Below are 26,224 nucleotides of genomic sequence, written 5' to 3' on the forward strand. Positions count from 1 at the left end.
CAATCCAAATGGAACTGGGCAGGACTATGTTTGGTACACCTAATGTTGGATACCGTAGTCTCCCCTGACAACAGAGTCTAATTAGGAACTTAAAATAAAGACATGGAAACACTTTGTACTAACACCATCACATCACAGAATAATGTCCCAAAATGAGCTTTAACCAGAGCTGCCAACCTATTGAAATTCACTTTCAGGTCGATTTATCCGAATTGTCACATTTAAAAATTCTGCCATGAACATTACAGTGAATGAATACTGCTAAAACAAGAACATTAGGTTTATCTTCCATTGTATCATCTCCAAACAACTCCAAATCTCTCACATTCAATACATAAAATACATTGAAGGCCACTCACCAGCGTAAGATGTTACAAAGGTGACTACATTCTCTCCAAAATTCTGGAAAAAAAGAGAAATACTTGGACTTCTGTAACAGATCGGAATGAAGCAGGGCAACCAAATGCAGTTTGAACCAGGGTTTATTGAAGGGAAAAGGGAGTTGGAAGAGAGGATTAGGGGAACAAACAAACAGAACCGGCAAATTGACATATCATAACGGATCGACCGACTGCCTAACCGAAACAGAACTGACAAAGACAGGAAACAAGAAACAAGAAGACATGAGACGACATTAACAACCCGACAGGAGTGAGGGGCAGACTGGGCTTAAATACAAGACAGGTAACAAGAGGCAGGTGACAGAGATTGAGGTAACAGGAGGGGAGGGGCGACGCCAACAGTAACCATAGTAACAGAAGATACTAAAGCAACCGGGGACGAGGTGTGACACCTCCTTGCTAAATCATAAATTGTGACATGGTAGCTAATCACAAGTTTCAATTGATTCTCGCTCACCGCCGTACTCAAGCCTGCTTACTGCAATGTTTTCAAAGAGAACGTATGATTAATAAATCATCGGTTATGCTCTCCAGTTTATAGATTTTGCACACATTAGATTTGAATACCATCCATTTGTCAGCTGTTGTGAAAATAATCATTATCATAGCATCTTGTTATGTAGAAAAGAAATACACTTGGAATACACTTGTTTTATGGACCAGAACACATTTAATTGAATGCACAGAGACACAATCCAACACAAAAATCGACTTTCATGTACTACTACTACTGTTTTCACATAGCTAAATTTGTTTTCAGGCTCATCTGACTTTTGAAATGATAAATGTTTTTTTTAAGACTTGAGTCTGCTGTCCTTCATTTGTTTTTATAATATTTTATTTTACCAACCATATACATATTTACAGACTAAATTCCATGTTGTCATACTCCAGTACAACAAATTAATCTTTGTCATATAATCTGAAGGAAAATAAATAAAAAACAAAAGATAAATTCATTTTTTACTCATATATATGTTTTTAAATAATAAAAAAGCCATTGGCTACACGTGGCACATTCTGCTTCAATGGAAGAAGAAAATGTGTACAAAGATCACGTCAGTGACTGTGCTATTCTTTCAAAAGAACTGCTAGTGCAGCAGCAACAAAATGCATGGCCTTCCCCTTACAATGGAAAGTTATTGTGCAAGGACTTTTGAGCAAACGCGCTCCATACAATTATGCGTGTGCGCGCATCCTTCCGATGAAATAGAGAGGTGAAAATGTGAGCGATGACAGAATTGCATGATGTTGGTGATTTAAAGCAGCATCACCTACTGCAACACAAGCGCTCAATTTGTGTTACATTGCTTTTCAAATCTTACAATGCCAGCATGATACTAGGTATTGTCTTTGAGTGAAAATGACACTATTTCAAAACATCTAGATGTGGCAGCCAGTACAGTCAAACATTACACCCATATTTCACCATTATACATTTACCAAAATATAGATAAAACATTGAAAAATTTAACAATAAAGACACACATTGAAATGTATACATAATTCTCCACCTATTTGGCTTTGGTCACTTAAAAAAAACACTTAAACAATGCGACAGACGCGCTAGTAGTCATTCTGCTGTAATACTTTAAGGACTGCTCTAGGTGCTGATGCGTTCAAGTGATGCATGCCGTAGTTCACATTCAGTTCCATCAACTTTTTTCAAAGGCATTGACACTGAGAGAGTCGTGTTGTAGAGTAGCACAAATGCAAATCCAATGCAACAAAGACACACAACAGAAGCATATTTCCAACAACATTAAAAGTACACCGTCACTAACACAGTCACACACATGATTTTAGTTGGACTCATCAATTTGTCAGCATGTCTGATGTCCCTCACGTCTTGTTTATTTTTTTCCCAAAGCATTACATGTTCCTTTTAACTCGTTCATTAGTTTAAAAGCATCAGTCTTGCTGATCAGTGCACATTCATGTAAGCTTCAGACATTGGTTTCTTTTCCTTCCAATGGGTAAGAGTGGCACTGCGCTCTCTCTTTTAGACACAGGTCCTCCGGGGTGCTGCTGGCATGGCTGGCGGAGCCTCGCTGGGGCAGGAAGGAGAGGTGAAAGGTGTGTTTGCTGACTTTCCCCATCTTGTTGCTGTAGGACACGACCAACTGGCGGTTTTCATCAGTCGCTGTGGGGCTGGATGAGCCTCTGTCAGCTTTTTTGTGTTGAGGTGTCCCCAATGAGCCCCCACTCGGGTCACTGGTGTTATTGTCAAGGAGATCAGGCAGGTTTCCAGTGGCGATGCTGCCGCTTTTGACGTGTGGCGTCTGGCTGTGGGTGTGTCGGTACTCCTCATCAATATCTTTACCCAGCTTCCACCGCTTCCACTTTTTCAGCATTTCTGACTGCACCTGGGGGATAATGGGATTGCTGATGGGATTGCTGATAGCTGCCGGCAAAGAGCCATGTTCACATGATGGGGGAGATTAAATAAAACACTCAAGTGGATGGATGTTCCTAGTCAAAGGGTACATTTCAAAGTTTAGTGATCACTGGAATGCCAATACGCTTGCACCATTTAGTGGTGAAGGCGGAAGTAGAGCAAAGCTTTCAAAGATGAAAAAAAACAACAAAAACCAAGGACGGTGATAATGACAGCCTCAGGCCCTCAGTATATGATCACCTTTCTCACCTCTTTGTTGACAAAGCAGTACAAGATGGCAACGAGCAGCCCCTGGGGAGAAAAGTAGAATTGGCAAGTGCGAGAAATTTTTTTCTTCCCTTTGGCTTGTTCAGAAAATAAATTCAGCAATGGAAATGGTACACTATAACTTTCCGTCTTTTTTTTTGTAAGATCATAGAATTTCATTGACCAAATGCAAGCCTCCATATTGTAGTAGTGTATTTACGACTGTGTACTACTTCAGACCTGGAAGGAGTTGAACAGGAGATCACAGAAGAGCCGTATCAGGCGCAGCATGGAACCTTTTGGGACGGACTCGTCGATGACAAAGGTGAAGAGAATGGCGTGAATCCCCAGCAGAGGGATAAGAGTCAGAGTGGACTTTGCTAATCTGGACCAAAATACAAACATTGAAGGATGTACAGTAAACAGGCTACATTGCCAATAATATTTCAAGATCATCTTTGTATGTGATGAAAACTGGTAGGTAAATCCTCCGTAATCCTGCTTTTTACATCTACAGAACATGACAGCTGTAGTTACATTTTATAATGTACATTTTTAGGACATGATTACTGAGACATATAGTATATTGTGAGATGATACTTGTGTTTGTTCGGAAAAAACAGGATGCATCAGACGGATCACTGTGGCACTGCATTTTGAAAGGCAGAGCAATGTTAAAGATACGAGTGTATGTAGTGTCATTTAAGTGTTTAGTGATCATAGTTTTTTTTTTTTAATATTTGTGGGCTAAACCATTGAAGCGTCTGCAAGACTGAGGCATTCCAGCATGCCTCACGGCTCAGGTTAGTCGTTCCCATTTAATACATGTGTACTATACTAATATAGGCTACAGCTGTTGGTTGCGTGCCAATTGGGGTACATTCTCGTATGTGCTTAAGTCAGGAAAGGCGCACAGCTGCACACTTTTCTGGCTGCTCAGATCCTCCCGTGGACTTAAGTGTGTTACTTATACACTATAAATAAAGGGAGTGACCCTGAAATGAGCATTCTTGATCTCTCCTCTTGATACCTCACTTATGCCGCCTTCTCTCATAGACTGAGGTGCCTTTCCTCTTGCACACTCCAGAGGCTGAGTAAGGCCAGCGCCCCAAGGTGAAACATCATATTGAATGTTTGGAGTCATTACAGCTGTCACAGTGGCAGCTGTCACCCGCCGATCAGCTGACTCGAGCTTCAGCGTCTCAGGGGTTCACCGACTGCACTAATGTGTCCCGACAACATTATGTCCCTGGCCAAACATGAACATTTATGGCGAAAAAAGAAGAGTTCAGTGCTGGGGGACTTTTTTTGTATCACCTTTTTGCAGGCTGGGTGTTTGAACGCGTTGCTCACCAATAATTGGAGTCCTCGTAATGGAGCCATTAGTCAGATTTGAATCATTTGCTTTCATTTAATCTATGCTGATCGAAATCCGTTAAAGTGCCTCACCCACGGGTGAGGCACGAGCAACACAAATGTGTGCAAATGCATGTTGCGCTTACTCATGAGCACAGCTTGAATCTTATTAAGTTATTGTTATTGGATTTAGCAAAATGCAAAAACAGATGCTCACTCAAAGTAGTCTGTGACCATTAAGATAACTTCTCGATCCACAATGCAAGTTAATTTCACAATAAAATTTAACTTAACAAATGCATTTTTATGGAATATGAAAACTCCACGCTCTGGAAATTGGGGCCACCTTCACGGAATCACGCCTCTTTGGTGGCCGTACACAAACTTCCAACTTACGCAAGGAAGGTGTGTCAGATGTCTGGATGGAAGAATAGCCACAACTTGAAGGTGTGCTAGCCAGGCGCGTAAAAAATAAAGACTTAAGCACAAACAGAATAATATGTTTTTTGTTGGAATGTTGCCTTGTTGCTCCCTGTTGCAAGCCAGTGGTCATCTGTCCAAGGCAATTATATCTATACCTGGCATCAATCTTAGGGAATTGTCAATTATTTGTGAAAAATTACTATTCATGGTCTGGTCCAATCCCTTTCCCCCATGAATAGCAGGGGTTCATTATACAGCAATTGTATGCAATTTGCAAGTCGACGTGTTTCGACTGAAATTACATTTAAAAAAATCTAACCTGAATTTGTAGTCTGTGTATCTCATCTGATGAGCTCTGAGCTTAGACATCAAGATTTTGATGATTCGTACAAAAATGAAGAAATTTATCTGCAATGACAAGAGACAGTGAATGTATCTGGGTTATTGATTTTATAACACTTACTCCCAGTACTTCCTGTCCAGCTTAACATGCAACACAAATGCACTTGCACATACGCAAACACAGAGTTACCATGGAGAAAAATAACAACATGGGTAAATACACATAATCAAATATTCATTAACAGTCCATATGATCTCGAAAAACACACTACAAAACACTACATCAATCACTGGAAAATATCTTTTCATATGTGAGCCTTTCATGGGAAATGTTGTTCGGGTACACTTCCTAGAAATGCTCAAAATGTTATCGGTCAAGTGGACACAAAAATACATTGAATCTTGAATCTCATAAACACACCAACATAAACGCAAGTGGAAAGCTAACAACATGCTCTTCCTATCAATTAATGTGTGTTGTCATCAGAGAGGGTGCTTGACGATGTCCGCAATGTGTGTGTGAGTACGTGAGTGTGTGCATGTGCCCATTTTGCTGTGTGTGGAGTTACTTTGTTCCATTTCTTTTTGTAACATATCATCTTTAGTCTGATTACAAGAAGATTGATTGTAAACCTAGCAGTTTAAGATTATATCATTACAGCACCTCGTAATGATTTGTAAATGTTGTTTTGTCACATGGCAGTAATCATGTTAAAATGCCACTTAAACCTGTTCTTCAATACGCATAATAATAAGAACCTATATTGTCAACACCATATTAAAATTAGGATTTTCAAGCTGATTCCTAAGGAAACGCTTTACCGTATTTTCCGGACTATAAGGCGCACCTTCAATGAATGGCCCATTTTAAAACTTTGTCCTTATATAAGGCGCACCGGACTATAAAGTGCATCATGTCAGATTTTTAATCCAAATCAAATCATTCTTTATCTTTTTTATTTCAACTTCAGATGCAACAAATTACTTTATAATCACAAAATAATGATCCATAGTCTTTTTGATTCATGATTCATAGTATTCAGTGGGCCACTTATGATTGATTTCATGACCCAATGCTTCGGGCCAGTTTAAATTTAGAAATTTGGTCCATATATAAGGCGCACCAGACTATAAGGCACACTGTCGGCTTTTGAGAAAATTTTAGGTTTTTAGGTGCGCCTTATCGTCCGGAAAATACAGTACTTTTTTTCCTGCCACCTGTACTTGATTCACATATTGCCACACAAAAACAAAGACAGAATCAGTGAATAGACTTACCAGGTAAGCAACCAATATTGGGGAACGAATGATCCACCAGAATCCCATGTTAATATTTCTCTCCCAGCACCTACACACACAAATACACAAACGCACACACACGCACGTGGGCATGCACACACATACAAAAGAAACACAGACACGCTTTAGTCGGTGTCTTAATACTAGGAGCTGTGCATAAATGAAATTAACATTTCTCCTAAAGTTAGATTAGAGAGGCATACAATCCCATTGAAAAACATGACTCACTCTTCATTCTCATAGAGGTACTTCACTGTGATCCAGGGCGAAACAAATACGAGTGGTGCTCCTGAGAATGAAGGAGAAATGTCAGGGTTGGATCATCTAAAGAAAAACATTACAAAGGCATAAAAAGGGACACATCATCGATTAGCCCTCATCTAAAGACCTTTTTTTTACTGGGCCTACTTGCATTTTACAAGCCTACCCAAAATTCCAAAATAGTTTTACTCCAGTATACATATATGATACATAACCATGCCAGTTAATGATGACTCTGAGAGTATTATTATGTGATAATGCCAAAAAAATGCTATTTACCCCAACCGATGGCCATGTAAATGTAAAAGTACTTCTTCTCACTAAACACAGTGATGACGAGCAGACTGTGCAGATAGATGCCCTCTACCAGCAGCCAATAGTTGTTGGCCATCACGGTGTACTGCATCATCACCATAGCGCCCCGACACCACATGACAGCCTGCACAGTAGTGGGGGACAAATAAGACAAGAACTGCAACCATGTTCACTCTTGTGCTTTCATTTTGTTCTTGCTCATTAATCAGAGTCAATTGCCTCATGATCATGGTCATTTCCGTGTGATTTCAAAAGGATGTGTGTTTGTTGCAGTGCGCGTGTGTGTGTTAGTGTGCACATGTCACTTCTTGTTTGAATAGTTACATAATAAAAACAACAATATGAAAAATTTACATTAAAATAAAATTGCAGCAAAAAGGCGAACTGTCATTGCTACGGCAACCCCTATTCACTTATTTAAGTGGTCTACATTATTAGTGGACCAGGCAGGGCTGCTGTCAACACTAATAATGTATGCATTATAAATGTGTGTGTGCTAGAAATAGTTCAAATGGTCAAAACGTAGCTTTAAATATAGTCAATCCTACACCAAGATGATTTTTTGTTGTTTTTGTTTGATGCTTATTATAAATTCGTCTCCATTGGGACCCTTGATTTTATTGACCAAAGTGCTTTAAGTGAAATTTATCTCCTTGAAATGTCATTAAATGAGCTTAACTGCCAAGGTATCAAATTCTCCTAGAGGCTGCTGTGATGCGAGTTCTCTCACCGGTATGTTGATCCAGGTTTGAACCCGACTTTCACCACTGCTCCTGGGGTCCAACGTAAGGGTCAGCAGGGCGTCTTTGACCAGAATGGACACGGCTCTCAGGATGAAGGAGGCAAACAAGTTCATGTGGATGTTGTTCCTCATGCAGTGCAGCTTCCTGGTGTAGAGTTGAAACTGTGTGACAAGGTTCAACTCATAGAGGTCCTGTCACTTTTCTTCTCATTGCAACCCTATCTAGTGGGATGTAGCACGACTTTCTCAATCCTCATACTTGACTCCCGTCTAAGATTAGTTTCTAGCTTCCATTGTTCTGGCTAATGTTAATGATTTTATGACTGTTTCTTCCTCCTACACTTGTTTTGTTCCACTGGATAATTTACCTGAAGCTGATGAGGATTCCCAGGGCCAGTAACAGAGCTCCCAGAGAAAGCGAATATCCCACAGTATACATGATCCGAAACTGACTGAGGATGCGACCATACTGCTGCTGTAAACAAAGCAGAGGTGGGGCTTTATCATCATGCAAAGCTTTTACTCCGCATAGAAAAGAGCTGTATGAACAAAAATTTCACATAGACTTTATACCACAGCCTGTCCTAATATTAGCTGCCCATCTGTGGTTTAAAACTGCCTTAAAGCAGTTGAAGAAGTCACATATTAGCATGCATCATTTGTAACACGGACAAACGCGCACTTACCTGGCCAGGGTCATCCTCACATTCACTCGTATTCTTCTGGGCCCATCTACCATCTTTGCCACAGAATCTGTACACCAAACCCTGCTGGACTGTTCAAACAAGCACATACATACATGATGAGGACCCCCACAAAAAATTAAGAGACCCCCTTTGTTCCTTCAATTTAATCTTCATTTTAAAAGCATTGTATGAATAAATGTACATTTGTTTGGACCAATATAATAAGAATAGCTCATGAGAGTTGAATTTAAGAGCTGATTGAGACATTTTCTAAAAGCAAACGAGGTGGTCTTTTTTTTTATGTGTCTGATTGCATCAACACAATACAACAATTCAACTTTTGTATTAGATTTTTAAATATACAGTAGTTTTGCATAGAACAGTCAACTGGGATTTTACGAAAAAACTTCAACTTAAAGTCAAGATAAAACACGTGAAAACATTAACATAGACATAAAAAAATAAATCATGAAATAGACGTAGTCCTTGAAATTATATATACTTATCGACTCTAAAGCACATTCATCATCACCATAGTGTGAAGGTTGACCAAATGATTAGGTAATGACATGGTAACAATAGTCTCTATATGAGCTCTGGGCTCCTTTCAGCCACATTGACTCAAAAGGACCGACACAAACTAAGCGTGCAACTGTGGAAGAAAGCCTTCATTTCTATAACTCAGATTTTCTGGACAATTGCTACATTTGTCCATGCTCATGAAAGACACGGACAAGAGATGACCCTTTTTCAAAGTGAATTATCCATCCAAGCATTATGTTTTCTATAGCACTTATCTTGCTCAGGTTTGCAAAAAATCAAATCTTATCTGTGAGTTTGGGGACTACAGCCTGGACTGGATTCCAGTCAATCTCAGGGCACATGTAGAAAAAGATGGCCTTTAAAAAAAATGTAAAAAGTCTTCATTTTATAACATTATTTTTTGGTATTTTTGTCATCTTCTGTCCTTGCTTCTGCCCCAAAACACTGGCCTTGGTGACAAAATAGATTCCACTGTTAATGTTTGGAAGTCAAGAAAGTGGAGGACAAGGAGAGCCACTACTTATTCTCAAACAGCTCAGAGTCTGAAGAAATAAGCCAACTCCATTAAGAAGAATAAAATCATTTGTATTTCCACTTACAGAGAATTAATTAGTGTCGCTCTGTGATTCCCAACCACTATGCCACATCATAGTGTCCCTGATTGCCATGTGCCACAGATATTACCCAATTACAATTATTTAGTGAGAGAATTATTCATTATTATCACAAAAATATTTAAAATTGTACATCATCTACTTCCACTGACTGGGAAGAAAATCTCCCACAACGACGCCCATTTCTCTACAAAACAATCAAAAGAACGAAAACACCACCCATGTGCAAAACCATCTTAACTTGAGCTGACTATGAAAATAGGGCTTTTATGTACATAGAAGAGTATACATTCATCCTTTTTGTGGATTATTTTTGTGGATTTAGTCACTCTTGATCCACTAATGCTTTTGAAACAAAGGCTCATTTTAATTAATGAGTTATGCAAATTAACAGTCAATATTTTGATTCTCTCTCTGTCTTCATTATTCTCCAATGCAAATCAACAGCAATTGTTTTGATTCCTTTGCTGTCTTCATTATTCTCCGCCTTCACCTTTGAGCACAAAGACGGCACACACTCGCACATTTCTTTTGATGCCATTCAGGAAAACACCGACCTTTATAATGCCATGGCAAGAACCAAGGGCATGAGACATTGACTGTGGTTCCAGGGAGTCCATCAGGCCAGCAGGCATACTGGTCAAAGGTCCTATTACACACTGCCCCTGCTGGCATCACAGCACGTTAAATTGGCAAAAGCAGTCGTTGCATTCGTCTGCATTCTTTCCAAAGGGCTCACCTGTTGTGGGGGGTACAGAGTTTAAAAAGTCTAAACACTGGTTCTTGTAGCTGCCCCACTGTTCCTTCAGACGCTCCAGGGATGTAGCTGAAGACACCTGTGGAAAGAGTTAATGTCCTGACCTTCGCTCGAATGTGACTGTGGAGCTCAGAATCAGGACGGAGGTCGTACCTTTGTGCAGCTGCAGAGCACGAGCAAGGCCAAGAGGAGACCCACCTGGGACATCCCACTGAAGCTGGGAGGATGAAGGAAGGTGGGGACGAGAACACAGAGGAGGAAGCCCCACACATGAGGTGCTCCGGGCCCGATTTCACTGTCGGTCCTGTACACACCATGGGGAGCGAGTTGTCAGACAGCACGGATGGAAATCACAAATAACAGCAGAGAAGAATTTGGAGGCCCCACGTCGCTGGTAAGATGATTTAATGGTTTAGGTCCTGATTAAATTAAAGAAATGATCATGAAACATAAAGAATGTAGAGGTCTGAGGTCTGCAGACTTGGGACAATTAGTTAAGCCCAGAGTTCAAAGCAAACATGGTGAAGCAGCATTTAGCTGTTAAGCTGCGCACAAATGTGAAGTGAGTTTAGCACCAAGTAAATGTTTATAAATCCATACCTATGATTAACGTCTTTCAAAGCATTTTCAAAATACTTTTCTCCAAAAATCTTTTACACTGCATGTTCTATTTGTCATTTTAGTAAGGTACTTTCATTTTTTTACTTTGTGTTTAAAAATGTATTCAGCTTTTTTCTATGTTAATGCTGCTAAATGTTTTAGGCTACTTTTAACTATGTGAAGCACATTGACATACATTTTCTATGTGCTTTTTAAAATAAAGACGCGTTGCCTTGTCTGATGTAACCCTCAGATTTTTGCCTACTTTTTCCGTCCCTTGAGAACTTCATTTGAAACTGTGCAGATGTGATTTTCTAGGCGTCAACACATTCAAGAATTTCAAAAGGTTTTTGTGTCTTATGCTGATATGCTACTGGCCAAGGTTCCCCATTGGTTATGTTGACGTATAAAGTTGAGTCACTACTTTCCACTTTAAAAGACCTTCTTCACTCATCATGCTGCATGTCTTTGTTCCTCCAAATGTAGTCTTTCACTGCCACCAAGGCTGGCTGCCAATAAACATTATAATTAAAATAAAATAAAAAATAAAAATTTAATTAGTTGAGTTGAGGTAAGGCCCAAGTTATCCCAAATGAGAACAGGCTGGAGAAAAAAAAAAAGGATGGATGGCTACCAAAAAAAAAATACATGATTTTTACCAGCTATGCCTCTGAAGACAGGAGACGTGGTATGATTTAGAGACACTGGTCAGGCATCTTCACATACGAAGTTGGAGAACAAAACGGAATCTGAAACGTTTCTGCAAAAAACACCTTATGTGTGAAAACATTTTTGGCTAAAACGTTTCAAATTCCATTCTGTTCCAATCTGTCTGTCTTCACCTTTGTTTGCCCAGTCTTGAGACACACATCGACAACTCGATGCGGAGGCATCACAACATATTCAGTCCCGGTAGTTGTCACCTTCACTTCAAAACATCTTCGAGACAAATGTCAATGCGGTATTGTCGACTCCTGTAACATTCTACTTCTTCAAAACAACATGCAGTTCTTATTTGAGACAAAAATGTCAATGACAATGCTCATTTCCAGAGAGTGCATCATTTGTTTGCAGACTGAAAAGGACCACAAAAGCATAAACAGAAGATGGAGCCATAAGATAGTTACGAATAAAGGTAACAACAATTTTATTTAGTCATGTTGCTAAGGTCCCAAATGTCAATTGCTTTTCAATCACAATTTTTAAACTACCGTGAAACATTAGGCTAATATTATCTTTCCAAACTGCAAACAATAATGTTACATTCGATTGCTCCTTTTCCCAAACAGTGATTTAAGGAAGTCATCATATCCATTCAGGATATTGCTTCTTTTTCAGCCTAGGGCGTGCAACATCGTTTTAAAAACAGCACAAATTGCATAATGAGCACATCTTAATTTTATGCACTGCAGTTTGCAATGACTGAATGTCATTTATGAGGTAATGTGTGCCTAAGTTCAACAAGTGTGTATACAAGCAAATGAAAGAAATAAAATAGGTACGAATAAGAGTCTGTATAAGAAGGATCCCAAGCAGTAACATCAATTTCTCTTTGTGTGCATATCGGTGTGTGCGTGGATCAAGGTGATCTGTTGGAAGGTTATCATCAATGAACCAGCATTTTGCCGAGCTTCATGCATTTGCATAGTATGTATGCACACATGCATATTACTTCTAAAACATTTATGTCGACGATTTGCAGTACCGCCCAGACGGCAGTGATTAAAAAATTGGACTTAAACATTTCCATGAAAAAAAAACCCATCATTTTAAATTTGATTTTATTTTTCGGCTTGTCTTAATTGGTTTTGTGTAAGTGAGAATGGTTTGTCTATGATTGTTTAAGAGTGCCCTGCGACAATTATGCAATTTTTTGAAATTAAATACAAATGTAAAGCAAAGCAGATGGAGTACAAAAAAACAATTGTTTGACGAAGACCAGACAAAGCAAAAATCTGGCAAATAAATATGAATAGAATAAATAACTAATTAAATACAAAGTGGAAAAAGAGAGCTGGTTGGTGGAGATAAAATTTGCACTGCATGAGTAAACACATAAGATATCCAGGAAAAGTGAACTCTCACAAAATGTTGTAAGAACCACAATCATTTTTCATATCTAACAGCACAAACTTGGTAAAACTAAAATCAGCACAATTTCCTGAGAATCATCAAACGCCTCATGGAAAGATTAAAATAATCAGCAGTCACATAAAGACAAATAGAGGGGCATCTTCCATTGTTGTCTTTTGCTTACTGTTCCTCTTCTTTGTTGAATTAATTGGCAGGTTACATTGTGTCATGCTGGGCATACACTGTACATAACTGACTCAGCTATCCGCTTTCTATCCACACAGCCTGCAGTGAAAACACTAGCCACATCAGGGTTTACTGTTACAAACCATATTGTTGCTGAACTGAAACGAACCTTTCAGTGGAAAAATGTAGGAATTTCTTTTTCCGTTTGCCAGTGTCATGTCATGTTTAAAGGCAAGCGTCCAATCAATGGTTGTGAAGAACTTTTTAACAGTTAACCGTGAACGTAGATAAGGAAGGAAGGAAAACGACAGAGCTGAGAGCAAGACGAATGTTCCATGCATTGTTAGTGTCCATCAAGAGCCACATCAGCAACCAGAAAACAAGCAAAAACGTAAGTTCAGATATTGGACAGACGTACACAAACATACCCGAATATATGTGTGTATACATATATATACAGGACTGTCTCAGAAAAGTAGAATATTGTGATAAAGTTCTTTATTTTTTGTAATGCAATTAAAAAAACAAAAATTGAATTCATAAATGGCTTGCAGTATCTCCGTTGATTTGTAATGAATCCAGAATGTATGACATTTTTGTTTTTTTTAATAAAAAACTTTATCACAATATTCTAATTTTCTGAGATAGTCCTGTATATATAATATACACACACACATATATGAGATTTCATAAGAGTGTGCGTCCTGTCTGTCATGCAATGCTGACCGCATAATCTCAAGTGTGACAACTGCCAACATAAGGGACACAACAGTCCTTGAGAGTGTGTTCCTCTATCTGCATGTGCATGTGTATGTGTGTGTTATTTCTACATACATGACAGCACATGTGCTGTTTAATAAGACAATCGCAGTACCCAGATGAAAACACACGCAAGATGTTGGATACAAACATTGCACTGGAAAAAACTGTTTTCACATTTGTAGGTCCGTCGATTCAGTGCAGATTTGGATGTAAAATAAAAATGATTAGACATGAAATCAAATGGGTTCATCACAAGCAATATTCAGCCTGAATAGAATGTAGCTTTTTTTACGACACAATTTTGATAAAATTGCATCTTTACAATCGCGGTGGTTATCTTTTCTATTACTGGTTGTTTGCGCAGGTGAATGACTGCCCAATTGCAGAAATATAAACGTATACGAGCTGTGTCAGAAAGGTTCAAGGCTGGTGTAAAAAAAAAAATAAAATAAAAAATAGATGTTTCAAACCCAAGCTACACATAAAATGTTTTCCCCTTCCAAGTAATTGTACTGTTGTGTGCGTGTTTATATATATAAACTTTAACGTCAACCTCTGAACTTTGCTACCCTCTTTGTCAATCAATTAGCAGAGAAGGATATGATGAGACCAACGAGAACAGACTTGCTGAGGAACAACATCAGCAGTGATGAGAAACCTAGTAAGCAAACCCAACATGACCCTCTGACTATCAATGGCGTTGCTGTGGAAAAGGTGAGAATGTGCACATCATCAGAGGCCAGTCCTGGACCAACAACACCTCATCACGTGTTAGGAAAGCTGTCGTGCGGGTGATGCTTCTTCAGTCTGCTGCCATCAGGGAGGGGGCAGACTGAGTGCAAAGTCTCAGGAGTCAAGACCAGCATGCTGAAGGACAGCTTCATCCACCAAGCTGTCAGGAAAGTGCCCACGTTCCCACCTCTTCCCCTTTTGCTCTCAAATCAAACATTCTCCTGGACTTTGACACACTCACAATTCTACATTTATAAGCGGCATATTTAGCTGACAACTTCAACTCTTGAATTAAAGTTGGTTATATTTAGCTGTTAAGACATTTTATGAATTCAAGCGCTGTATCCAAGCAACAGATTATACTACATGGTGCTAACAATATCCACTCATTCATTCATTTTTCATACTGCTGATGGTCGTAGGTTTGCTTGAAAGCCCAAGTTTAAACCACGCAAATGAATTCAAATGGCCTCACTAAGAGAAGGACACTAGTGTGTCACCTGTAGTGACAGGAATTGCAGAGGCAATGCCCCCACCCTGAAATATGAACTCCAGCAAGGTGCCAGGCCAGATAATTGATTTTGGGGTATTTTCTGATTTGTTTTTCCACATTTCCACCTGCCCATGGTAGGGAACATAAAAATAATTAAAATAATCTTTATGGGCTTTGTAAAACAAAACAAAAATGTGTTATGTGGAGTGCTGAGATATCCTTGACCCGCGCCCCCTGGCAACACCAAAAGGGAAAAAAAAACTATCGTCACCACAGTTATCCATGTAATGCTAATCCTTTGAATTTTTAATCACAGTGTGACCATAGGTCATTTTAACTTTTTTAATTATCATTTTAACATTATTCTGATGGTGCGCCTGCGTGTGCACACATTCACCATCCAGTGTCAAAGAAAATGATTTTTCTGGCTTGCAGGGAAACAAGGACTCCAGTTTGAGAACCACGAGTTTGAACATTTTAATTCAAACTACCATTGTTGATCATGATAACATATTGCCCTCAGGGGACTTGCGACATTGAAAGAAGTGTGTGCGCCCCCCAATGACAAAATTTAAGCATGTGTTGGAGTACCCACCAGCTCCACGTCTGCAATCCTAACCACTGCATCACCTTCAAGCTTTCCTCTACCCAACGTGTCAACCATTACTTTGTGTTGAGCAAGCATACTCACTAAAAGCAATAAACTATATGAAACATGACAGAAATGCAAATTTCTCCCCCTAAAGTGAATTAGTCATCAGTGGCGCTTGGAGATTGAATTGTATTGTCAGAGAATGTGTTACCATGGCAACAGGCAGTGAGACGTGCATAGAGTATGCAGTAGTTAAAATTCTTAAACTGACCATTTTATGGCTATTTTTTAATTCTCAAATGCTATCAAGGGTTCAATCAAGTCATTTTCTCCACTTTCTCCGCTCAACCCATTTTCATTTAATTTGACTTTTTACATTAGTTTTATTTCTTTCTTCATGAGTCATGTCTTTCCTAATGATTCTTTTTAAAATGTATTTTCTGAAAACAAAATTCGGTCATTAATTTTTCCTTTAATATCTTCTGTTAACTTCATCATCACATTGCAGGCTTACTTTCAATGCCTTCACACTTAACTTCTTGATGTCTGTGTACCTACTATAATAAGTTGTAAGAAGAAATTGCTCTATGGATAAAAGTCACAAAGACAAAAAAAAACCTTTTTCTGTATACATGCTGAATATTAAGATGAAAAAAAACCACACACATTAGCATTAAGCTACATCTTCCTCAAACAACAAGGGGACCTATTGTTCCTAAAAAAAATTGTCCAAATTTTCTTGGAGTAAAGAATTCTGGAGGTTAATTAAGGAGTCTCATGACTATCTCCCAATTGATGAAATAATTAATTGATAGGCAGACAGATAAATGGATATGCTGTAGAATATACTCCAAAATCTGTCCACTTGAGTCTCACGTTAAAATAAAATGCACTAGTTTGTTTTCTCCTTCCGACACGCTAAAATATAAGTTTCATTCATTGAAAACTCGAAAGCTATGCTTTTTCTCACTCCTTTTCGAATATCTTTTTTACCTCTCTCTTTTTTTTCTCTGTGTTTATTTTGCTTCCTCAATTTCATTTGGTTTTATGAAAGGATTTTGTCTGATAGCAAACAGGAAGCTCAGTATTGTTTGTGTATTTGAATGTTTGGAATAAAAGTTGTCAATCAATCAATCAATCAAAAAACTGTCTAAAGGTGAGAATTTATGTGTGAATGGTTTATACCCCGTCCCTTGCTTAATGTCAGCAAAGGCCTAAATGAGGATAGAAACCTTTGAGAAGGGAAATATAATGTTTGATGCCTCCCTGAACAAATGAAGCGCTACGATAATCAACATGATTAGTTCACATGAGAGTATGTTGGACTCCATGATGGCCCTTAAAATAACAAGAGGGCACGTGTGTGGCCAACAGCTAATGAAAACTTAATTTTCCACCTAATCATCAGTGATAAAGCGTGCACCCACTGACTAACGGCACACACGCACAGGGGAGCGCTCGCATAATTTTCAAGCATATGTTCCCATGTATCCAATGCATAAATTAACAATCCTTCACCCATGGATATTAGACACACAAACACAAAACCTATTACATCTCATTTATATTATGCAGTGGCTTGCATGGCAGATGTGAACCAACAAAGTATTTGCAATATGCAGCTGGTCCCATTTCACAGCACAATCCCATCTGATCATGTGAGATGTAATAAACTGAATTTGCTGTCATATTAATCCATCCATCCAACCATTGGATGGATCTGTACCGCTTGTCCCCATGGGGTCGCGGGTGTGCTGGAGCCTATTGTCATATTAATGTTCCGCAAAATAAATACGTACACACATGCTTGAGGAGCGCATAGTTTGAGATTATAAGTGGTGTACTGGAGCTATCTAAGACACTGAGGTATCTGCAAATGCTTGAAACTGCAGCGCTTCATAAAGTCTGTATCCATATGAGTACGACTGATCAATACCTACTGTATCATTTTTCGCTTTGGGCTTGGCTGCGGGGAAAAAAAAAACTTTGAGTGCATGCATAAAATGCCTTAATGCCAGACAAATAAATAAATAAGTAGTAAATACATCAATAAATACATAATAATAAATATGTATAAAATGCCTCAATGCCAGACAAATAAATAAGTAAATGCATCAATAAATACATAATAATAAATATGTATTATTACTATTGTTATTACTATTATTTCAAATCTGGCCCGGTCCTGGAGATAATCAAATACTATTATTTTTATTAGTATTAGTATTATTACTAACCCAAATTCAACCCAGTCTTGGATGTACATCAAATATGTACCCGATGTATTCGCGTTATGGCCGCTCACTCCACACTCATCTGACCAATACATCATCAAAAGCCAAATATGTGCTGTGTGCAGAGCTCACAGGTTTGGGATTGACCACTCCTGATTGTACAAACCAAAAGTAAAAGTGTTCATTTTATATTTGATCTTACATGAACATACGTAAGCATACAGTGGACATTTGTGGTGATAATAATGATTTAGCCGCGCAGGCACTTCTTTTGTGTTGCATGTCAATGACGTGACAACATCTTTAGGAATGAAATGAAGATATAGAGAAACGAACATCTCATTTCTCCAGAACATTTCGACCTCCTCCGCCCTTGCTCTTCTATCAATCTCTTCATGTCCTTGATGGGATTTCTAGTGGGAGGTGAGCGCTAGAGGAGCAAATACATGTGATGTTATGTTTCATGAGCATTAGAGTCAGTTGGATTTGTGTGCGTATATTTCACGTCACAAACACATCGGATTTAAAAAGAAATCCTAGCTGGGCTTCGTGTCCTGCAATGTGAAAGTAAATTGAGCTTCATAAGCGTTTTGATGTGATCCCCTACTATTGGTGGAACAGCAAAAATATTTCGTAGCTCTAGCATCTGTGCTGACTGTATTATTGTGTGTATTACTAATAAAGATTCACACCCTTAGGGAATTATCAAGGGAAACTATTACTTTTATACTACTAATTAAGATTTTTGCTTATTGCATTATTATGTAAATGTGACATTTTAATTGCTTCAATGTAAATAATTTTAATTGCTTGAATATAATGTGCAGCGCTACTGCTAACCTATCATGTGTGAAATTAAAGTAAGCTTTTGTGGGGTGTTTACTTTTGTCAGTGCGGTCGCTGTATGCGCCACATGTATGGATCTGTACATTAAACTAGTAAATCTAATTTAGTAATCTGGCGATGATGTGCTGCTCCCATGAGTGATGTTTGTCTTTTGAGGTCTACTACTCGCTTCTTTCTCCAAGCTCGAGGCTGTTTATTAACAAGTCGCTGCTTGAGTTATTTCAACCAGAATTTTTTCTGCTATTTGCGTTGCAGAATTTATTTTGTCCTGGTATAGTCTTTCATCTTATTTCCTTATTTGTATGTTTTTCTTGATAACACAATAAAACTAGGTGCAACCCCAAGTTTCCTATCTATTCTTTAAGTGAACGTTTAGTGCGTTGTAAATTTCTATGCTTTGTGTTTTTCGACCTAAGAAACAGACACAAAGATTTTTGTTGTTCGTAAAGACTACCATTCAAAAGTTTGGGGTCACTTAGAAATGTCCTGATTTTTTAAAATAAAATATCTATTTTTCAATGAGGATGACATTAAACTAATCAGGAATACACTCCATACATTGCTAATGTTGTAAATGACCATTCTAGCCATAAACGTCTTGTTTTTAAATATCTACATCGATGCATCAAGGCCCATTTCCATTGAGTTTGCTAATTGGACATGGCCCGGAAAATAATGCTTAAGTGGGGTTGTGGGGATTGCTGTGGATGGCCCCCAAAGATGGTGGCCCACTGCGAGCCCCTGTTTGTATAGATGAATGTATATGAAGCTGGAGAAAAATGTTTTAATACGACCGCCGAGAATAATTTTCAGCATATTTCTGCGGTGCTCACATAATTGCCTTGTCTAACAGAGAAAAAAGTAATTGGCATTACATTACTCTGTGTGCCCCCCACTCTCTCTCGCTTCCTCCGAGGTGTGTAAATTTTGAAAGAATGTCACTGATCTCTGATTCCTCCATTCACTCAGCGTAACCAACATTGTTTGATTCTATTCATAATAACCTGACATGCAATTAGCAGCATTATTGGAAGTGCCCATTGTGCAAGACTGATAATGGTTGTCAGAACAACAGGAGCCATGACAACAAACAGGCAGCATGACTAAAACATTAACTGGGAGTAACTGAAAGACATGAAAAGTGATATCCCAGACGGTATAAATGACTACCTGTCAAATCCGATCCATGTGCACTTGTTAGGAGACAGTCACATACTTGTACACAGTAGCTAAATTATCCATTCTCAAATCATGTCTTGTGGGAGTAAAGGGCAACACTTGAGAGACTAGACTTATTCACATTCTATTCACTGCATTCGATATTTGTCTCTCATCATCCTCCCACTTATTCACCTGCCTTTCCATGTTAGCCATTCACACTATAGAATATTATGTCCTCTTATTACATCTTCAACTGTAATTACATGTTCCAAGTATGCTAATAACGGTTCCTGTTGCAAGTCAGGCTTATCCAAAGATTTCCACCATTCCTCTGTTGGTTCTTTTTAAAGATGTGTGCATTCTTTAATATATTTCAGAAAATACATTTTAAAAAAATCAGCCAATTATTAAGTTCCAATTGGAATCCACAGAAATAAGCCCACTACCTTCATGTCTATGTCAAAGTATTCGTATACTGTAGGTCAGGGATGGGCAATGCCTCAGCTGGCATTGGGCCCCAAAACACACTGTACGAAGCCCCTGGATTAATCCCCACCCAACCCCCCTCCAAATTATTATTTTTTTTATTTTTAGGTCGGAACGGTGACACACTGGTTAGCACATCCGCCTCACAGTTCTGAGGTGTGGGGTTCAATTTCGGCTCTGGCCTTCCGGTGTGGAGTTTGCATGTTCTGCCTGTGCCTGTGTGGCTTTCTTCCAGGTACTCTGATTTCCTCCCACATTCCAAAAACATGCATAGCAGGCCTCTCCAAATTTGGATTGTTAGCGTGAATGTTTGTTTGTCTCTATTTGCCACAATTGGCTGGCGACCAGATCAAGGTGTACCCCACCTACTGCCCTAAGCCAGCTAGGATAAGCTCCAGCACACTCGAGACCCTCGTGAGGACAAGCGGTTTGGAAACAGGATGAATGAAAAAATATCTAAAAATATATCAAATATGTATTGACTGAAGTTTAAAGTTTCACCACTGACATTGCTTGGCAGACATTGCTTGGTTGCCCTTATGCTCAGTCTTCTACTGCAACTTGGATTTGGAATGATATACAGAACAAACATTCAAAGAAGCGAAACCTCATAGTAAAAGAAAAATGAAGGGCCCCCTTATGGTGGCAGCAGTGCATGTAACTTTAGTCACTTCTCGAAAAGGTTAACGGGCAAATGGAAATAAAATCATGTGAAGCAGCGGATATTTGTACACAAACAGTGCAGTAGCACGAGAAGACAGACACACTCCATTTGCCATGTATTATTCACACACAGTAAAATAAATAAATGAATAAAAGTATGCTTTTACACTGACGTATAAACTAAACTAAAGTATACACTGACGCCCCGCATAAAATCCAATAACAGCAAGACCGCGAAAGGTGAACTGTAATGCAGCGAGGGAACAATGCATATTTTTATAAAGTAAAATATTACTGAGTGCTGTGTCCATTATTTTAAAAAAACACATAACAAAAGAACTCAGCCTTTCCATTAATTTCAAAAGGGAAAAATTATTTGAGATTTAATGGACGCATCAGAGGTAAATGGCTTTATCAAATTTATGCTCAGAATGCGTGAAAGCATGTTGAGGAATAAAGAAAAGAGGTGATTTGAAAAGGAGCCATCAGAAAAATGGGAGAAACTGAGAAATGTAGTGGAGGACAGAAAGATGGTTCATTTCAAGCAAAGGGAAAATGTGGATAACGCCATTCCTCATGAGGCAGCGAAGATGATCACTATTATGGAGTGAACAGGACACATGAGAGACTTGGATGCAAAGAGAGGTGAGATGAGGTGAGGTGACAGATGACGCAGGTGCATCATGAATGTGACAGAGCTCTTCCAGCATTTCCATTTCACTGGCAGGCAGAGGCATTGACGAGCACAATGAGAATTAGATTTGTGTGGATTAGTAACAATTTTGTCAAACAAACATCGTGTAACACATGCGCAAACATCATAACTCATTAACATGCACCGCCTTGACTACATTATAACAGAATGTGCCGTTATGAACTTGTGCTACAACATTTTCCAGCTCGGTATTAATTTGCATATTTCAGAGGGCAAACGGAGCAGTGGTTGAGAGCATTAAGCAGAATCAACATGTGAACTGTTGTCATTACGACAACGTTTGCAAGAAAGTAACGTAATCCTCAACATGGGGTCAAGCACAAGCTATAAATAGTCATTTGTAGGATTTAAATACCCTTTTTAATTGCATAATGTTGCAAGATGAGATTATGTTGCAGACTCAAATGTGCTCACAAGTACAATTCTAGATCGCCAAGCAAGTGTAAAATATGTTAATATCTAACATGGAATGTGCCTCATGAATGTCATTGCTATTAAAAAAAAATAATTACACTGTAAACCATAAAAAAAAATTGTTCATAAGGGAAGTGAATGACTTGAATGAGCTGCGTCTTTGTTTCTGCCAGTTTTCGGCTCGTGTAAAATTATGAATTTCAGCGATTGCCTGGGCACAGATTTACATAACTATATATAGAGATATGAAAATGCACCTCAATTTCACTAGTGTGGAAAAAATATATATCCTGCAAGTCTCTTCCTCTTTGCTGCACGGCAAGGGGCAAACATGACTTTCTTTTCCCTGTGGTCATTTACAGACAAATTAGTGACATCAGCTTTGGACTAGGAGGAACATTATTAATGTGATTTTGTCATGAAGAGACACGTGTGTGTGTGTGTGTGTGTGTGTGTGTGTGTGTGTGTGTGTGTGTGTGTGTGTGTGTGTGTGTGTGTGTGTGTGTGTGTGTGTTGGTTCATGTGTGTGCAACTGTGCATACATGCATGCACGCGCGTGTGAGGGAGACAACACGCGTCAAAGGCCAGTCTCGGTCTGTGTTGATTAAATAAACAATTCTGTTTGTAGCGCAGACCTTCTCTCACCACGCATGCATTGAACATACACACACGAGCATGGCACGCCTCTTTACTGTACTTGTCACTAAAAAGTAATTTTTCTAAAAAGAGAATAATGGAGAAAAGGAACGAATCCAACCTACAATCCTAATACTGCATCTGCAACAAATGTATTCATCCATCCTCCAAACTGTTCATCCCATTCAGGGTCACGACATGCTGTGCCAGCTGACTTCAGGCAAAAGGCGGACGCTGCTTACGCGCTGACCTGGTTGCCAGTCTGGCAACAGGCACATATAGAAAAAGACAACCTTTCTCACTCACATTCACACCATCACGGGATGGGAAACGAAGCAATGTTGATTATGGGCACCACTACACCATCATTGACTACATCAAGCTCATCATGGCTAAGTGTAAACAAGCAACAACTCAGGAACAATAAAATAAACACTTTAACCAGCATTAACATTGCGCACTTGTTAATGATATACTGACTTTGCGTAAGAGAGGCGTGACAAGAGTGCTCATGCATGATCAGTCAAGCAGAACCAGAACACACTAATGAATAAAGAACAGAGGCAGATCAAATGGAAGATCATACAAAGAAAACAGATATGAAATATTCAGGGCAAGCTTTCACATGAGTCGGTTTCACATTCCAAACACATCAGCAAGGCTGCGAAGCCGCTGCAAAAAAAACCCCAAAACAATCAGCTTTCAATCAGCAAGAACTACAACAGCATTTTCGTGTGCAATTACGTGTTGTACTGTGTTTTTTTTTTTTTTCTTTTCTTCAAACTGGCAAGTACAATAGTGGAGTCTATTCTGTTATGCTTGAACAGTAGTGACTGGCATCTTCTCTAGCACTAATCGTCAAACTGCTTATGTGGGATGATCGATATTCTGACAAAAGCAGATGTTGCAGTTTTCATTCACGAGTTATATCATATCGCGCATATCACGTCAGTCATTTCACAGCGGGAAGATCAAATAACAGCAGAAGTGATTACTGACAATTCAGCAGTGGACCATGACATCCTCTTACATGTTGAACCTGGGGTGTCAGGCATGTACAATGAAGAGTATATAGAGAATATACAATGAGGATATGATCGAGTTAAAGAGCTGCTACAATGGACCGACCTCGGCTATTCACTCATCTCTTTTGCTATGTTAGTACTTTAACATTCGGTTCAACATCATCATCACCATACAGTGCTACCTTGATAAATAAGTTTAACGTTTATATTAATTCGCTATACCCTATTGAAATGATCTGAAATAGAAATACCATTTCTCCTATTTGTATTAAGCACGGAGTGACTGACCTATTCAATAGAGGCGAAAGTGTGGCTTTCATTCACCCTCCACTCAGCAAGTATGTATATATGCCAAAGTAATTTCATTCAATAGATAGAAAAGCAGCAAATAAAAAAAATAAAAATCTATTTCGAACAAATTGACACTGTGGAGTACAATTGACAGCAGACAGAGCATTAACGAATCCGTTTCTGCCTTCTGCCATGTCAAGAACTACTGAGCATCCTACACACTGTATTCAAAGGGAAGGACATGTGCTGTTCTGTGTGGCGGAAAATTGAGACATCTGTGTTCATTCCCACAACAGCGCAAAATACCCCATTTTTGTCTGTGTCAAGCTGTGTGTATCTGCAACAAAAAATAAAAAATCATTCTTGCCCGCAGATTTACACCGTGTCTCACTTTGGCTGGGGGAAAAAAAAAGCCCTCTGGGGCACTTTGACATTTTCTTTTAGATAAAAGGTGCTTCATAATTTAGATGTATTATTAATCATCATCATCATAAATCTGTGGTAGAAATGAGACTGCGATGTGTCCCACAGCTCGTATCAGGCTGATTCAAACATTAATAGATTCAGAGATCAGAGGAGCAATCACTCGCCTGCCTTTTGTCGCAACTCTCTCCCCCTGTCTGCTTTTTGATCAATAAAATGTCATCAAAAACTTAGCTTTTAACTTCAGCAAGACATTAGTGGACATCAGGCAATTGGTGCACTTTGTGCCTATTTTAAGACTCATATACACCAATAAGTTCCCAGCGCGTGTGTGCGTGCGTGTGTGCGTTTCTGCTAAAGAAACTTGAGTGGAACGCAGCAGTTTTTGCACAATCCTGCAGACTGGCAGAAAGGCCGGTTATTGTCATGTGGGTAACAACAAAACCTCTTTGGACAAGGTTATTAAAAATGTCTTTCCTCATGTGATGACAATTTATAATTTATATTAATGTGGGCTTGAGAACAAAAATAAAGTACTGCTTGAGGAAAAGAAAAGCAAAAGGAATTGCATCATCAAATAGATCGTATTATGATCACATGATGATCGGCATTAAACAAAAGGGTATTTAGTTCACTATCAACTGTACAGTAATGCGAGGCAAACCGCAATCTGTTATAATAGCAACAATACCACGAGTGAGGCAATAACCTTCGCCATGTGGACTTGCATTAGACAAAGTTTTAATCATACCATAGAAAGTGATCTAGCAATTCCATTTTAGTAGCCTACATTCGGTACAATTGAAAACATACACAAAATGTAAATGTTCAATGAAAACTAAGACTTTTTCTTACCTAGGCTTGCTGGTGTCCTCTTGCACCCCGGGGACACAGACACCTCCAGAGGTCCATCACACACCAGGCGCAGTCCAAGGCACGCAACCAAGACGCATCACAGAGTGCAGCAAAACAAAAGAGAAAGAAAGAAAGAAAGAAAGAAAGAAAGAAAGAAAGAAAGAAAGAAAGAAAGAAAGAAAGAAAGAAAGAAAGAAAGAAAGAAAGAAAGAAAGAAAGAAAGAAAGAAAGAAAGAAAGAAAGAAAGAAAGAAAGAAAGAAAGAAAGAAAGAAAGAAAGAGAAAAGAAACTGAACTGACTGACCTGTGTCGTTATTAAATTAACTCTTCTGAGCTCTATTTGAGTGTCTTGCAACGCTTTTTCTGGTAATGCACTTGCGAATGTTGCAGAGGGTTTGATGAAGAGAGTCTTGGCGCGTTGCACTCGAATACGATATCTGTCAGAGCAGGCAAGACATTTAAGAGGATTCCCGGCTACTACCTTCAAAATAAAAGGTAGTGTGCATTATTTGTCATTGCAGCCAAGATGAGTAAAGAAATTCCTGGTTAGACTTTTCAAAATAAAGCTTTTCCTTTCTAAACAGCTTTGCTCCTTTTTACACTTGGTACAATACTGTGCACACCAGTTTTAATATTTTTGACCCCTGAGTTCAAG

General features: G+C 38.8%; 1 protein-coding gene across 5 annotated transcripts; it reads right to left on the reverse strand.

Annotated features, from left to right (window-relative positions):
* Nucleotides 1-1,048: 1,048 nt before the first annotated feature.
* On the reverse strand, nucleotides 1,049-26,032 carry gcgrb (glucagon receptor b). 5 transcript variants are annotated; one of them, XM_049720372.2, is made up of 15 exons: nucleotides 25,874-26,025; nucleotides 25,571-25,613; nucleotides 10,537-10,687; nucleotides 10,366-10,462; nucleotides 10,184-10,294; nucleotides 8,470-8,558; nucleotides 8,152-8,258; nucleotides 7,772-7,928; nucleotides 7,006-7,165; nucleotides 6,694-6,754; nucleotides 6,445-6,514; nucleotides 5,144-5,232; nucleotides 3,286-3,430; nucleotides 3,049-3,090; nucleotides 1,049-2,767 (listed from the first exon to the last, which is right to left on the reverse strand). In XM_049720372.2, the coding sequence occupies exons 3-15, from the start codon at nucleotides 10,588-10,590 to the stop codon at nucleotides 2,348-2,350; spliced, it is 1,602 nt and encodes a 533-aa protein (XP_049576329.1). In that variant the 5' UTR covers nucleotides 10,591-10,687; nucleotides 25,571-25,613; nucleotides 25,874-26,025; the 3' UTR covers nucleotides 1,049-2,347. The 5 variants fall into 5 exon arrangements, with proteins under 5 accessions (XP_049576329.1, XP_049576333.1, XP_049576332.1 ...); XM_049720376.2 differs by having other exon boundaries at nucleotides 8,152-8,255; nucleotides 10,184-10,291; nucleotides 25,571-26,032; XM_049720375.2 differs by having other exon boundaries at nucleotides 8,152-8,255; nucleotides 25,571-26,029.
* Nucleotides 26,033-26,224: the final 192 nt, after the last annotated feature.

Source organism: Syngnathus scovelli, chromosome 5, assembly GCF_024217435.2.
Source record: "Syngnathus scovelli strain Florida chromosome 5, RoL_Ssco_1.2, whole genome shotgun sequence".
In the NCBI taxonomy this organism is placed as follows: domain Eukaryota; kingdom Metazoa; phylum Chordata; class Actinopteri; order Syngnathiformes; family Syngnathidae; genus Syngnathus; species Syngnathus scovelli.